The following is a 13,198-nucleotide window of genomic DNA, read 5'->3' on the forward strand; positions in this document are numbered from 1 at the left end:
ATATTATTAATCGAACATTATATACATTAAGTGAGTATTTGTCCATTACGGCGGGTTACTTTTTTTATTTTATCATATATATTTATCATTTTTTGAAAATTTTATTTAATTTTATATAAAAAAAAGTATATAAAAATTACGAAAATGACACATGAATATTTAAATTAATCTTTTATCTCAAATTAATTTTCTATTATGTTTTTATAAAAACACATAAAAAATTAAAAAAAATAAAAATTAATTGAATATTAATTATTTTCTCATCTCTATCAATTAGATTAATTTTGTTATAAAATTAATCTAATAAAATATTTTTAAAACTACGAAAAGAAATAAAACAAGTGGTTTACATGATAATTTCACTAACATTATTTTCTTATAAAATTTATATAAAATTAAATAGATAATAAAATATATATATATATATATATATATATTATGAAGTAACCTGGTGTAAAGTACTTTAAATATACTTTTGATTTTTAAAAAATAAATAAATCTTACTTGATTTGATATTGATATTTTAAAAAATACCATATCAAATAGAGATTGACGGAAACCTATTAAATATTTTTTTATTAAGCAAATCATTACGTGTTAATTATTTTTACCTAATTAAAAAAAACAAAAAAATAAAAAAATTCAAATAAAAGTGACATGTGGATAATAAAATTGAGTTCATATTATCACAAAATATATTTAATTAAAAAATAAAAATTTAAAATAAAAAAATTGTAAAAAAAAAACCTAAATAACAAAATAATAAAAAAAAATTCATAAAATGTGGCACATGAAGACCTCGTTGAGTTATAAATATTAATTTATTAAATTAAAATGTTAAATAAAAATTTTATTAATAAAAATATATATAATATTAAATAATAATCAAATATAAATTTTTATATATACCTTAAAATAAGTTGTAACAAAATACCTTAAAAATACTTTTATCCCAACATCGTATTTTATAAAAAAACTCAACTCATTTCAATTTTATTTTGATTTGAAAAAAAATGGCTCCCATCGAATTTGAATGAATTTAAATCGATCGAATACATGATGTTTTAATATTTTTGTCAATAGGCACATTTTATTCTAAAATTTATTTAATTAAAAATATCAAATAAAAGGAAAAAGAAAAAAAGACAAAGGGAGGCTACGTAGCCGTCTTCATTGTCATACTTTTTATAACAAAATTAATTTAATAAAAAGAGTATAAAAGAACCAACAAAAAAAGGAAAAAAAGAGAAAGAAATTTATTTGAGCATCATACGGATATCCTAATTAAGCTAAAAATATTAATTTTTTTAAATTAATATATTAAATAATAATTTGATTAATTAAAAAAATAAAACACAATAAAAGGGGAATGGAGTGTTAAATGTGTACGTTTGTTTTGTTTTTTATTCAAAAAGACCTTAGTTTAAGAAAACAGAAGAAAAAAACTGAAAAAATAATTTAAAAAAAGCAAAAAGCAATAAAATTAAGAATAGAAGAAAATTGAGTTACCATGTGACACTTGCAATGATATTTTTCTTTGAAAAATTTATTTATGAATTTTAAAATGAAAAAAAGACTAAAAAAAAATTAAATCTAGATATGACTTTGATACTTCTGCAAATATTTTTAAGAAAATTATCAAATTTTAAAAAAAAATAACTAAAAATGGAAAATGTATATTTTAAATATCATATCAAATGGATCTCATATTAAAAAAATTTTAAATATTTTTTAAGAAGGAAAAGTAAATAGCAAAAAAAATAAAAAAAAAATAGTCAAATGACTTAATACGTGACATACTCTTAATATCAAGTGGATTAAAAATAAAATAAAAAAATTTTAATTAAATAAATAAAAATAAAATAAAAAATAAAAAAGACATACATAATATTGGTATCAAGAGGATAAATAAATAAAATCTCTTAATTAACCTTTTTTAAAAAAAGTAAAAAAGAAAGTATAGTATAAGTGAGTGCCACAAAAAAAAAAAAAGAAATCTTTTTAAATATATATTTTTATAATTTTTAAAAATATTTATTAAATATTTTAAACTAAAAAATTAAATAAACAAATATAAAATTAAAAGGCAAAAAATCAAAAAAAGCAAAGAAAAAAAAACTATATATATATATATCAAATACACTTATACTAAAATTTTTTAATTTTACAAATAAGATTAAGATAGTGATATATATCACTTAATTTATATTTAAAAAATTAAAAAATTAATTTAAAAAAATTAAAAAACATGTTGCCATTTTAATTTCACTTAAGAAATTAAAAAAATTTTATTATTAATATATTTGAAAACAACACGTGACACCATTAGAATTTTGTTAGAGGCGCTTTACCAAAATTTAAGATTTAGATGTGTATGGATTGGATTAGTTATTTTAGAGACTTGAAGTTGATTGGAGCTGTTTTGAAATAAAGAATTGTGCTCCAACCATTAAATCAAATTCTAAGACAAAATTTTAATCCTCTTCAAAACTTTATTGCCGGATAATTAGCTAAATCTACTTAGGCTAAAACCATCCATCTTGTTAAATCATGGACATAGTTTTCTAGGAACCACTTGACGACCATTCCAAGTTATGCTCTGATGAAGCAGTCCAACAAAAGGAATCTCAGACAAGTACTTTGATAATGAAAGACAACTGGAGGAATCTCAAACAATTTTCTTAATGCAATTGAAGTTTATGAAGGCCAAAACCATCGGAGAAAGCAACAATCTACTTATGCTACATCACATCTATGAACTTAAAAGCACTGAAAATCCATACAGATCTAATCAAAGAACAAATCATAGAAACAAACAGATAACATCCTAATTACTATTGCCATCTTCAGGCCTTAGATATGAAGTATAGGAAAGAAATGATTATTTACACTCATATGCATGTTTTGGTTATACATTTGCTCCTGAATGTATTTCCCTGAAAACTCTAAGGAAATACCCTGGGCTACAAAACAACTTCTTATAAGTCAAGGAGGGGGAAAGCTCTTGTAGACAACCTCTCGTCCAAGACCCATCTAATAACTAAAAAGGAAAGAGAAATGGGAGGAGGGGAGAGGTCAAAAAAGGATATACCGAAAAATCACATCAATGAATGAAGCATGATTGCGTTGGTATGGCTAGGCAAAGCTTGATGAGCAGCTCCATCTTCCTTGCAAGTAATCCTCTGTTGTGACACTCCTTTCATTGCTGCTTACAGATAGTGAATCATCCTCCAAGTCTAGCAACGCAAGGTTAAGATGGGATTCAATATTAGTAGGATATACTTCCCCATCAACAATATCAACCTCTTCTGATGCCCTAACTTGTTGCCTTGCCCAATTTGTTGCTTCCTGGTCACCATGTAGGAGCTTCAGGATCTGTAGTCAAAAGAAAATCAATAGGCCAAGAAATGGATCCAAATAAACAAAATGGCAAACCAGGCAAGAAAAAAATGAGAGAGAAAGGTCATTTGAGAGTGAGCTTACAAGGCTAATTTGAGGCCGCATTATAGGTGCGCGTCTAATGCACAAGGTAGCAGCTAAAACCATTCTTTCTATATGATGAAAATCATAGCCACTGCCTAGCTGTGGATCTAGCAACTGCGAAATATTGCCGTCCTTTAAGATTGGCTTTGCCTGGATATTGATATCAGAGCATTACCAATTGTTAAAAACCGAGTCACAAAATAAACCAGATTAAAACAGCATTGTAGTTCGACATTTTATGGAAAATGGGAGAACATAAATGAACATAAAGCATGATGTACTCAAATTATCATTTGTATAAACATCATGAATTACAGAAAAAGACACTGAATGTACTAGTCTTTCTGAATTATATAAACATTGTTTCTGCAAATTTCTAAATTATGTTATGATTGTAAATACCCTCATTTAGTTGAAGATATGCAGAACCATTCTCCTAATTCCATGTTTCAAGAGATAAGGCTCACAGGCAATAGATTTAGATATGAACTCACCCACATAACAAGGCTCTCCTGACCTTTTGGACAGTCATTGTCAATGGGCTTTCTACCAGAAAGCAGCTCTAGGAGTACAATGCCAAGCGCGTAGACATCAATTTTATCACTCATTTTGCCATGCATGAAGTATTCAGGAGCCAAGTAACTGCCACAGACAAGTGTTACCAAGTCTATCTAAAGTGAGTGATAAACTGGAAAATTTCAGAACAAATTACACACCCGAAGGTTCCAGCAACATCTGTGCAAGTCATATGAGACACAGAACTTGAGAGCTGACTAGCAAGTCCAAAATCTGACAGCTGAAGAAGCAGAACAACTAGTAATGAGACCAGAAAGCTTAAAACCAAAAGATAATATTGATACCTGATTGGTTCAACATGATACCTGGGGCTCAAAATCATCAGACAGAAGAACGTTGGAAGATTTCACATCTCTGTGGATCACAGGCTGTTCACAACCATTATGCAGGTAATCAAGTGCTTCAGCTACACCAACTGCCACCTTATATCTCTCCTGCCAGCCAAATGCATTTCTATCCTTCTTATTACCTTGATACAAGAGCAGCCAGTTAGGCTTGAGAACATAGTACATTTAAAATTGTAAACTACAACCAATTCCAGGAAGGAAAAGATTCAGTGTAACAAAATATAAGGTAGTAAAATTGACAAACTAATTACCATGAAGGTTCTCTTCTAGGCTTCCCCTGGACAAGAAATCATAAACCAAGAGCAAATTTTTTTCCTCTAAACAGAACCCAAATAATGACGTGAGGTTTTTATGTTTTAAACTTGTAATGATCTCAATTTCCTGAACAAACTCCTTGACTGCATTCTCAGTTGGCTTAAGTATTTTCACTGCCAATTCCTTGCCATCAGGAAGGCACCCTTTATAAACATGACTGCTGCCACCTTTACCAACCATATTCTCTGAAAAATCACAAAACAATTATCATTAGAATGACCACTCAAAATAGGCCAAACTCAGGATTTTTTTTCATTAACTGGTAATGAACAACAAACCTGGCATGAAGTTAGAGGTTGCTTCCAAAAGCTCTTGGTAACTAAACAATCTACATGAGGATGAGTATTTCTCAGGTAAACTTTGTAGCTCTTCAGGAAAATTGCAAGGAGACAGAGGACAGATAGGCTCATAGCCAACTGGCACAATAGCACCGTATTCTCCATCCAAATCCGAAGAATGATTCTTTTCTTGATCAGAATGGTTTTGCCTTTGATCAGGATAGACAACAGCTGAAGAATGCTGGCTTGGTAATTTTAACACCAATTGGACCACAGATTTCTTTGCAGAAGAATTCTCCGAGTGATGCCGCTTAGGTAGAAACACCCTGCGAAGAAGAGACCAACTAGGTCTCGAACTGGGCAGCTTCCTAACCAGAATGGAATTACCCTCACTCGTTTGGAATGGTACCAAAGCTAACCGATTATCCACACTGCCATTTCCTTGTAATTCTTCCAGCAATTGAGCGTTAGAATTTTCAGGCAATTTCAAGGCTGAAGCACAGGCTACACAACTCTTCTTTAATGTTCTCTGCCTTAAAAATAAACCGTATTTATACGAACAATTGCCGTTTTCTAAATTCAGCTTCCCTGTTCTTGTACTCTTGCGCAAGGATACTAATCGAACAAGACTCTTATTCCGTCGATCATTTTCTGCTCAACCAAATGCCATAGACCAGAATTCAGTATCAGAAACGGAAATTTTCTAAAAATTAAATACAGGAACAAATTAGAACTAAAACTAAAAGCAAAACAACAAGGACTGCCTTGGGATCGGTTCAAGTTTGTCTGAACTGCTTCCCTTTGGAACAAAATTTTCCCATTTTCAACAGCGTAAACCGAGAAACATTTTGGCAATTTTCTGGCGCAATATTTTGCAACTGAAGCAGATGAGTGTATCTGGAGATGGTTCTTGGAAGTTCCCAGAATCAGCTTAGCTGCTTCATGAGACTTGGCTTCCCTCACCAGAATCTTCTTCGCTGATGACCCTCTACAAACTTTGAGCTTCAAATCGACCTGAACAATCTCCCACCAATTTTCCATAATCACTTACTACAACTTTTAAAATCACTACACTATTCAATTCATTTACCTGTTTTAAGTTGCAGAATCCTTCATAAACTGCTAGTATAGAATCAAAAGTCTTAACAAGAGAAAGAATCGATGCCGTGCTTTCTGGCATTGAAAATTTCACCATAGAAATTACTCGTTTAGATTAAAAAAAAAGGAAATATAAAAGGAGAAATGTGAGATGTAAAGAGAATGATACCAGTGGCAGTATCAAGGATGTGAAGGGCAACGACATGATCACCAGGCTGTGCCACCTTGACCAGCGCCCATGTCAGCAATTCCTTGCTCACCCTATCAAATTTGACCCCCACCAACACTGTGGTTCCTCCTCCTTCCCCTTCCTCTGTCTCCCCTTTCATCTTCAAAGCAAAGCGTTGTCGTTTCCTTCCTCAGCTGCAATGGTGTTTGCAGATAACAGAAAATTTTCTTCCAAGGAAAGAGAAACGGAAGAGCGAGAGATAGAGAAGAATAAGAGAAAGAAGCTTCACTTTTTGTCACTGTGGGCTTTGCTTTTTGCCCATCAACTCTCGCTCCGGTTTTCTCTTTTTATTTTATTTTATTTTATTTTTGTGTGTGTGTAATGGAATAATCATGGCTTGTCTTGCCTGCACAACGCACATTGAGTGGTAGTATAACTGTTGGGCAGAGATATTAGGGTGTTTCCGTTAATATTGTAGACGTTGTGGTCAGGTGTGATATAGGCCGTTTGATTGGTCGGGGTTTAGGTGTTGAAAATATTTAGAAGTAGGCTACGTGGGTTTGGACTTTGGGGAAGATGGGGATGGTGGGGAGTTTTATATTTTGCTCATTAAGATCAAATATTTGTTAGCAAATATAAATAAAAAAATAGGTAAAAAATCACAAGAATGATAGAATCGGATAAATAAAAATAAATAAATAAATAAATCAACTTACAGCATAATTACAAAGCGAAGAATCCAAGGAAGGTGGGCAGTTTGTAGTTTCTGTCTTTTTCTGTCCGTCAAGTGCTGGTATTGTAGACACATGTTATCTAGGATACTCCGATTGTGATTGATTTTGGAGATGATTTGGGTATAAATTAAGTCGATTTAAAAATTAAGATTAATTCAGTGAATATTTTATGTAGGCTCAAGTTTGGTCCAATTTTGTTATTGGATTAATTATTTAGGTCCAAATTTTGTATTAAAACTAGAATTTTATGTTGAATCTTGAGTTTCATATTAAAGCTTAAAATTTGTACAAATTTTACATAATCAATTTTGATTAATTAAAGATCAAATTAAAATAAATACATTAATTAAAAATAATAATACAATTAAACAATCAAAAAAATTAATTAAAATTAAATTTTATAAAAAAAAAAAATGAAAGGCTAAAGGGCTGAATGACGACTGCCATAGTAGTAGCTTTTCCTCACTTTTCTCTTTCCCTAGACCTCAATCTCACTTTCCCCGATCTACTTCGCCACTTTCAGCTATCAAAATTTACCTATATGATTTATCTAGTTTATCTGTAACACAAATTGGTAAAATAACAATACCTTAAAAAATACAATAAATCAATGATGTAAGAATAATCCAAGATTGCCAATTACTTTTTTAAAAGAAATTAAATTCCTAAACAAAGGCGTAGGAGAGAAAGGGAGGATATGGGATTTTTAATAAAATTCCAAATGAATTCATATTGGAGAAGAGGATCAATTGGGGAAAAAAAACCCCAAAAATTGAAAACTAGCTCCACACCACCCCAACACCTCACTGACACTAGCTTCGACCTCGACTTTAACCTCAGCACACACCTCCCAATCATCCTCACTTATGTCTTTTGCCTATACTAACTTCGACCTTAGCTTCAATCCCAAACCACCATCACTTATGCCTTTTGCCCACACTAGTTTCGACCTCAACTCCAACCCCAGACCACCTTCACTTGTGCTTATCACCAATCCTAGCCCCATAGCCTTCCTTCTAGCGCCATTGTCAACCATAGCTCAACCCCACACCTATTAAACCCAACTCAGTCGTGCTTCCCACAAAAACCATAACGCAACCCTAGCACCATAAGCCTTGCCCAGCCCTTTACTTTCACGCATTCACAAACTTTAGCACAAACTTGTCCAACCACACCTTTACCACCCTAAGCACCAAGGCCCCAACTGTACCAACTTTCTCACATTTTGCCTATATCTATCAAACCTAACTTAATCATGTCTCCTACAAAAACCCTAACCTAACCTAAACAACAACCATAATCAACACCATAAAAAATACACACCTGTAAAAAAAAAAAAAAAACCCACATGCCCCTAAAGTGAGAACCCAAGGCCAAAAAGACAAGAAAAAAAAATAACAAAAACATTAAAAAAAAAAGAAAACTTTTTTTGGCTAAATATTTTGGAGGCCAATCTAGGAGGTTCAAGCGGTCTTTTAACAAAAAAAGAGTTAGAACAAGGTATATGGGAAGAGGGAAAAATAAATTTTTGGGAGTTTTTCAACACCGGTTATGGTAGCCGACAATGATAACAATAGCACAATGCCAGACTTCAAGCTTGGTATGAAGCTTTAATTCTTCTCTAAAGTTTTTATTTTTTCAGAATAAGGGTTCAAATTTTTTTTTTTTAAAAAAATAGTTACCTTTTATAGCAAAAAAAAAAAAAAAGACCAAAATAATGTCGTTTTTGCTCAAGAGGATCTGCATGTGACTCAACCCAAGGTTCACACTAACCGACTCGGCTACCCATTTTTCCCTTGCCTTTAACCAGTCCACCTAACCGAACTTGAACCAAACCTGAACTGAAGTAGAACCGTCAGATCACTCCAAGCTACCAGACCACTCTAAGCCACCACAAACCACCTAAACCACGCTAAATTGGCCTAGATCGCTCGCGGACCATTGATCAGCATTGACCAGTCGATTTTTGGTAATTTTTTTCATTTTTATTTTTTTAAAATTTTAAATTATTTAAGTTAGTTATTAATGTATATTTATATTTTAAACATTTAGAATAAATGCATATATTTTGGAAAATAGGAAAATTAATGTTTTAAAAATAATAAATTAAGAAAAATGTGTATGAAAAAATATTAAAAAAAGTGTAAAAAAATAATAATCAAAAAATGAAAAATGACAAACAAGTGTAAAAGAATAATAATAATAATAATAAATGAAAATCTCTAATGATGAAATATTAAAAAAGTTCAAGTAGTGATTCCTTAAAATTTTTAAATGAGAATATTTTTCTAAAATACTACTAAAGTAATGGAGTATTTAAAAAAGTATTCAATATAAAGATTTTTCATTTATTTAATTTTTCTAAAAAAATATAATTTAGTAATAATGTAAAAATAAATAAATGAATAAAAAAAAGATGATAAAAAGTAAAAATAACCTTTTTAGTATTAAGACTAATATAATAACACAGTTTATTTGTAATAACTAATCACTTTTGCTTTTAAAAAATAATAATAAGAGTAAATTTTTTCAAAAATAATAATAAAATAAAATTAAAGTTAGAATAAAATAAGAATGATACTAATAAAAGGGAGGAAACAAAATGAAAATCTTCAAAGATGGAATTCTAAAGAAGTCTGAATAGATATTCCTAAGTGAGAAAATTCTTCTAAAATACTATCAAAGTATTAGGGGTAACTAGAAAATTTTCAATAAAAAAATTTTCCTTTCTTTGATCCATAAAAAAAATGATATTAAATATATACAAGAAAAAATTAATAATGATAATGAATCAATTAGACGAGTAAAACAAAATAAGTAATAAAGAAAATATAACATAAGAAAAAATAAATGAGGTGATTGAAAATTATTACATGCATGCCATATGTTGTCATCTACATTTCATACAATAATTTCAAAAGTAACGTGAATTTTCGACAATGGGATTCTTGAAAAATTCAAGTAGTGATTTTCAAAAAATCCTTAAGTAAGAAAATTTTCTAAATTATTGTAGAAATATCGAGGTATTTAGAACAATTTAAAAAAAATCTCTTTTACGTTTTCTCATGAATAAAACTTTTATATAATGCATTAATGTTATAAATAAATCCATGTGCATCATATTCCATTCATGCACACCAATTTTAAAAATAAATAAAATTTTCGAGGATGAGATCTTAAATAAGTTCAAGTTGTGATTTTTTAAGAATCTTTAAGTAAGAAAATTTATATAAAATATCGCTAGTGTACTGGAGCATTTAGTATAATTTTAATAAAGATTTTTCGTTTTTTAATAAATCAAAAAAGAAATTTTTTAATTAAATCATAGGTATCATATATTATGTCATAAATTTTGATTTTTAAAATAGATACAAACTACCAAGGATGGGATTCTTGAGAAATCCAAGTAACAATTCTTGAAAAATCTTTAGATGAGAAAACTCTTCTTAATGCTGCCAAAGTATTGGAATATTATTAGAAAATTTTCAATATGCAAGTTTCTTATCTATTTTCCAAACAAATGACTAAAAATGAAAATGTGTTTTTTATTACAATAAAGAAAATTAATTTTAAGTACCAAAATTAAGATATTTTTGTCAAGATTAAAAGATAACACATAATTAATTTTATTGTTTTTACAAGCACCGTAGGGGTACTAATCCTTCCTATCACGTAATTGAATCCCGAGCCCAAATTGGTTTCGTTGACCCAAAAATTATCTTTTTAATAAATTTTAAGATTTTATTAAAAAAAGTTAGTTTTAATAGGAGATCAATCATACCTAACTTAAAAAGATTGGTGGCAACTTCATATGTTTTCAAAATTTGTCTAACGATCCTTAAAACCATTATGATAGCTTAGCAACTCTACTGGAGACATTATTTTTTTAAGAAAGTCAAGCCAAAAATTAATAATGTGTTATCTTTAATTTTAGTTTAATGGTCTTAATTGGTATTTAACCTTAATTTTCTTAATCTTAATTTTTTAATAATACTAATAATAATAATGATAATAAAAACTTGTTTTTCCTTTTAACCATGTCATTTATTTTACGCTTCGTATTTATCATTATTGTTATTATGAGGCACTTAAAATAAGGATTATGACACTCTGTTCCCTTATTCACACATGACACATTCATATAATGCATGAGTTTTGTACTTGAACTCTAACCCTTTTAGGATGGAGTAAAGTACTTATACTCTCGTAAGGTGATAACTTAAAAAATAGCAAACAAAATACTCCCACTCAAATTAAATCCTTTTCTTTTGTAACTTATAATGGGAAAAGAACGAGGTGTCTTACAAGTTTTACGTAGACACGAGTAAGGAACAATTTGGAAACCTCTGATATCCGAATAAATCTAAGCAAAGTATATAGTAAGCCATAAGGGCTGAACCTAAATGGAGCCATACCTACCCTTTTTGTAGATCATCTTAAAGAATTAAGGCAAGCAAGAGAACACTTGTATTGTAATGTTTTTTTTTAAAAGAAGTCATAAATGTGTGCGTTTATATTTGTTTTAATTTTTAAAAGAAATTTTTGGTCTTATCCCTTTTTTTTTTCTAAAAATAAAAGAATGACCTTCCCTTTTACCTTTCTGTTTCAAGCTTTTATTATTTCATTATTCCCAAAAGTTTTGCTTATTATTATTTTTTTCTTTATTTTTTTTCCTTTTCAAATTTCATATCATATCCTTATTTACTAACTTATCAATTTTTTTTCTTTTTGTGTTTTTTTAATATAAATTACACTGGCATACTACAATAACACAGTAAGGTATTTGCTCTAAGACATATTTTAATCAAGTTTCTTTTCATGGATCCCATAATGTTACAAATTTGTTTTTCGTCAATGAGTGCTCCATGTGAGTCATATAATAAGATGTATAAATGGTCTAAGAAAACCCAACAAAAGGAAGGGGATTGCTTATCTATCGATTATGTATCAGGATTGCTTGAAAAAATGCATCTAAATCTTACACAAAATAATTTAGAGGATTTGGCTACTATATGGGGTTTGATAAGTGAAGTGAGAAAAGAAAAGTCATATGAGAAATGTGGGTAGATCACATTTCTTGTCTTAGTAGTAATTGTGAATAATTAATTATAGCTACTATCTAGTTTTTAAACCCATCATATAAATGTTTCATGTTTAACGAAGAGGATTTGACATTGACTATCAAATAGTATTTGATTCTAATGGGTTTGGAACTTGACTATCCCGATAAAATATATGTCAACAAACCAAAGTCAAGGCACCATAAAAAGATTAGCCAAATTGATGGAAATGAAGATAGAGGCCATGGACGCTTTAACAAAGGACAAAGGCAAATGTGCTAAGTTACCTTAGCATTTCTTCTAGGATTTCATTTTGGGACACTTGAAAGATGACCAAGGTATGGCAGTAATTACGTTAGCAATTTACAGCATGGTGATCTTTTCAAAAACTTTGGAGTACGTTGAACTCGTAGTGATTGATCTATTTGAATAAGTTGAAAGTCAGACAATTAATCCTATTCCAAAAATCTTAGTTGATACCATTAGGTCATTGAATTTTTGTTACCAAAATGGAAGGCATTTTATAGGGTGTGCGCAGTTATTATTTGTCTGGATAAAAATCCATTTCATATGCTAAAAAAATGTTTTTTTCAGGCCTTATTTTTGAAATAGAGCCCTATTAAAGAATTTTGCCAAAGCCAATGGCCAGCATTGAAATCTAAAGAATGGGTAATGTTTTTTCAAAGACATACCAGTGATCAGGTCAAGTGGATGACACCATGGATGCCTCATGTGCCTATGTTATGTTGAGGATGAAATGAGCCATAGGTACTACTTTTGGAGCTATGGGGAATGATCAGTTACACCCCACTAATAGTGCTAAAGCAATTTGGTGCAAAATATTTTGTTCTTATAACACATGGACTCATTCAAGTAGAATTTGTTTATGGAGAAACAAGCTCGTTAAGAATAACAAAATACTCTATTAAGGTATGGAAAAACACTCAGAAGCTAAAATTAAAACCTCTTATCGACAAAGTTATTCTCGATTACTCAATTTGAAAAGTAAAACATTCTAGATATATTATGTTCCTTCTAGATGACTCTCTTTTCAACAAGTTAACCGTTGGGCAAAGGAACTATTATAAGATGTCGAGCTCATCAAATAAAAACTTGAAGTAAAAAAAAATGAAAAAAA

General features: G+C 29.8%; 1 protein-coding gene across 1 annotated transcript; it reads right to left on the minus strand.

The window, feature by feature from the left end:
• Nucleotides 1-2,865: 2,865 nt before the first annotated feature.
• LOC111299743 (protein kinase STUNTED-like) lies at nt 2,866-6,670 on the minus strand. The gene is made up of 10 exons (XM_022895167.2): nt 6,267-6,670; nt 6,090-6,172; nt 5,764-6,013; nt 5,000-5,650; nt 4,658-4,906; nt 4,365-4,528; nt 4,200-4,279; nt 3,978-4,125; nt 3,484-3,633; nt 2,866-3,375 (listed from the first exon to the last, which is right to left on the minus strand). Exons 1-10 carry the CDS (start codon nt 6,424-6,426, stop codon nt 3,136-3,138), a joined length of 2,175 nt encoding a protein of 724 aa, XP_022750902.1. The 5' UTR covers nt 6,427-6,670; the 3' UTR covers nt 2,866-3,135.
• Between the last annotated feature and the right edge of the window lie 6,528 nt (nt 6,671-13,198).

The sequence above is a fragment of the Durio zibethinus genome, chromosome 18 (assembly GCF_047325235.1).
Source record: "Durio zibethinus cultivar Kanyao isolate XHJ-2024 chromosome 18, ASM4732523v1, whole genome shotgun sequence".
Classification (NCBI taxonomy): Eukaryota; Viridiplantae; Streptophyta; class Magnoliopsida; order Malvales; family Malvaceae; genus Durio; species Durio zibethinus.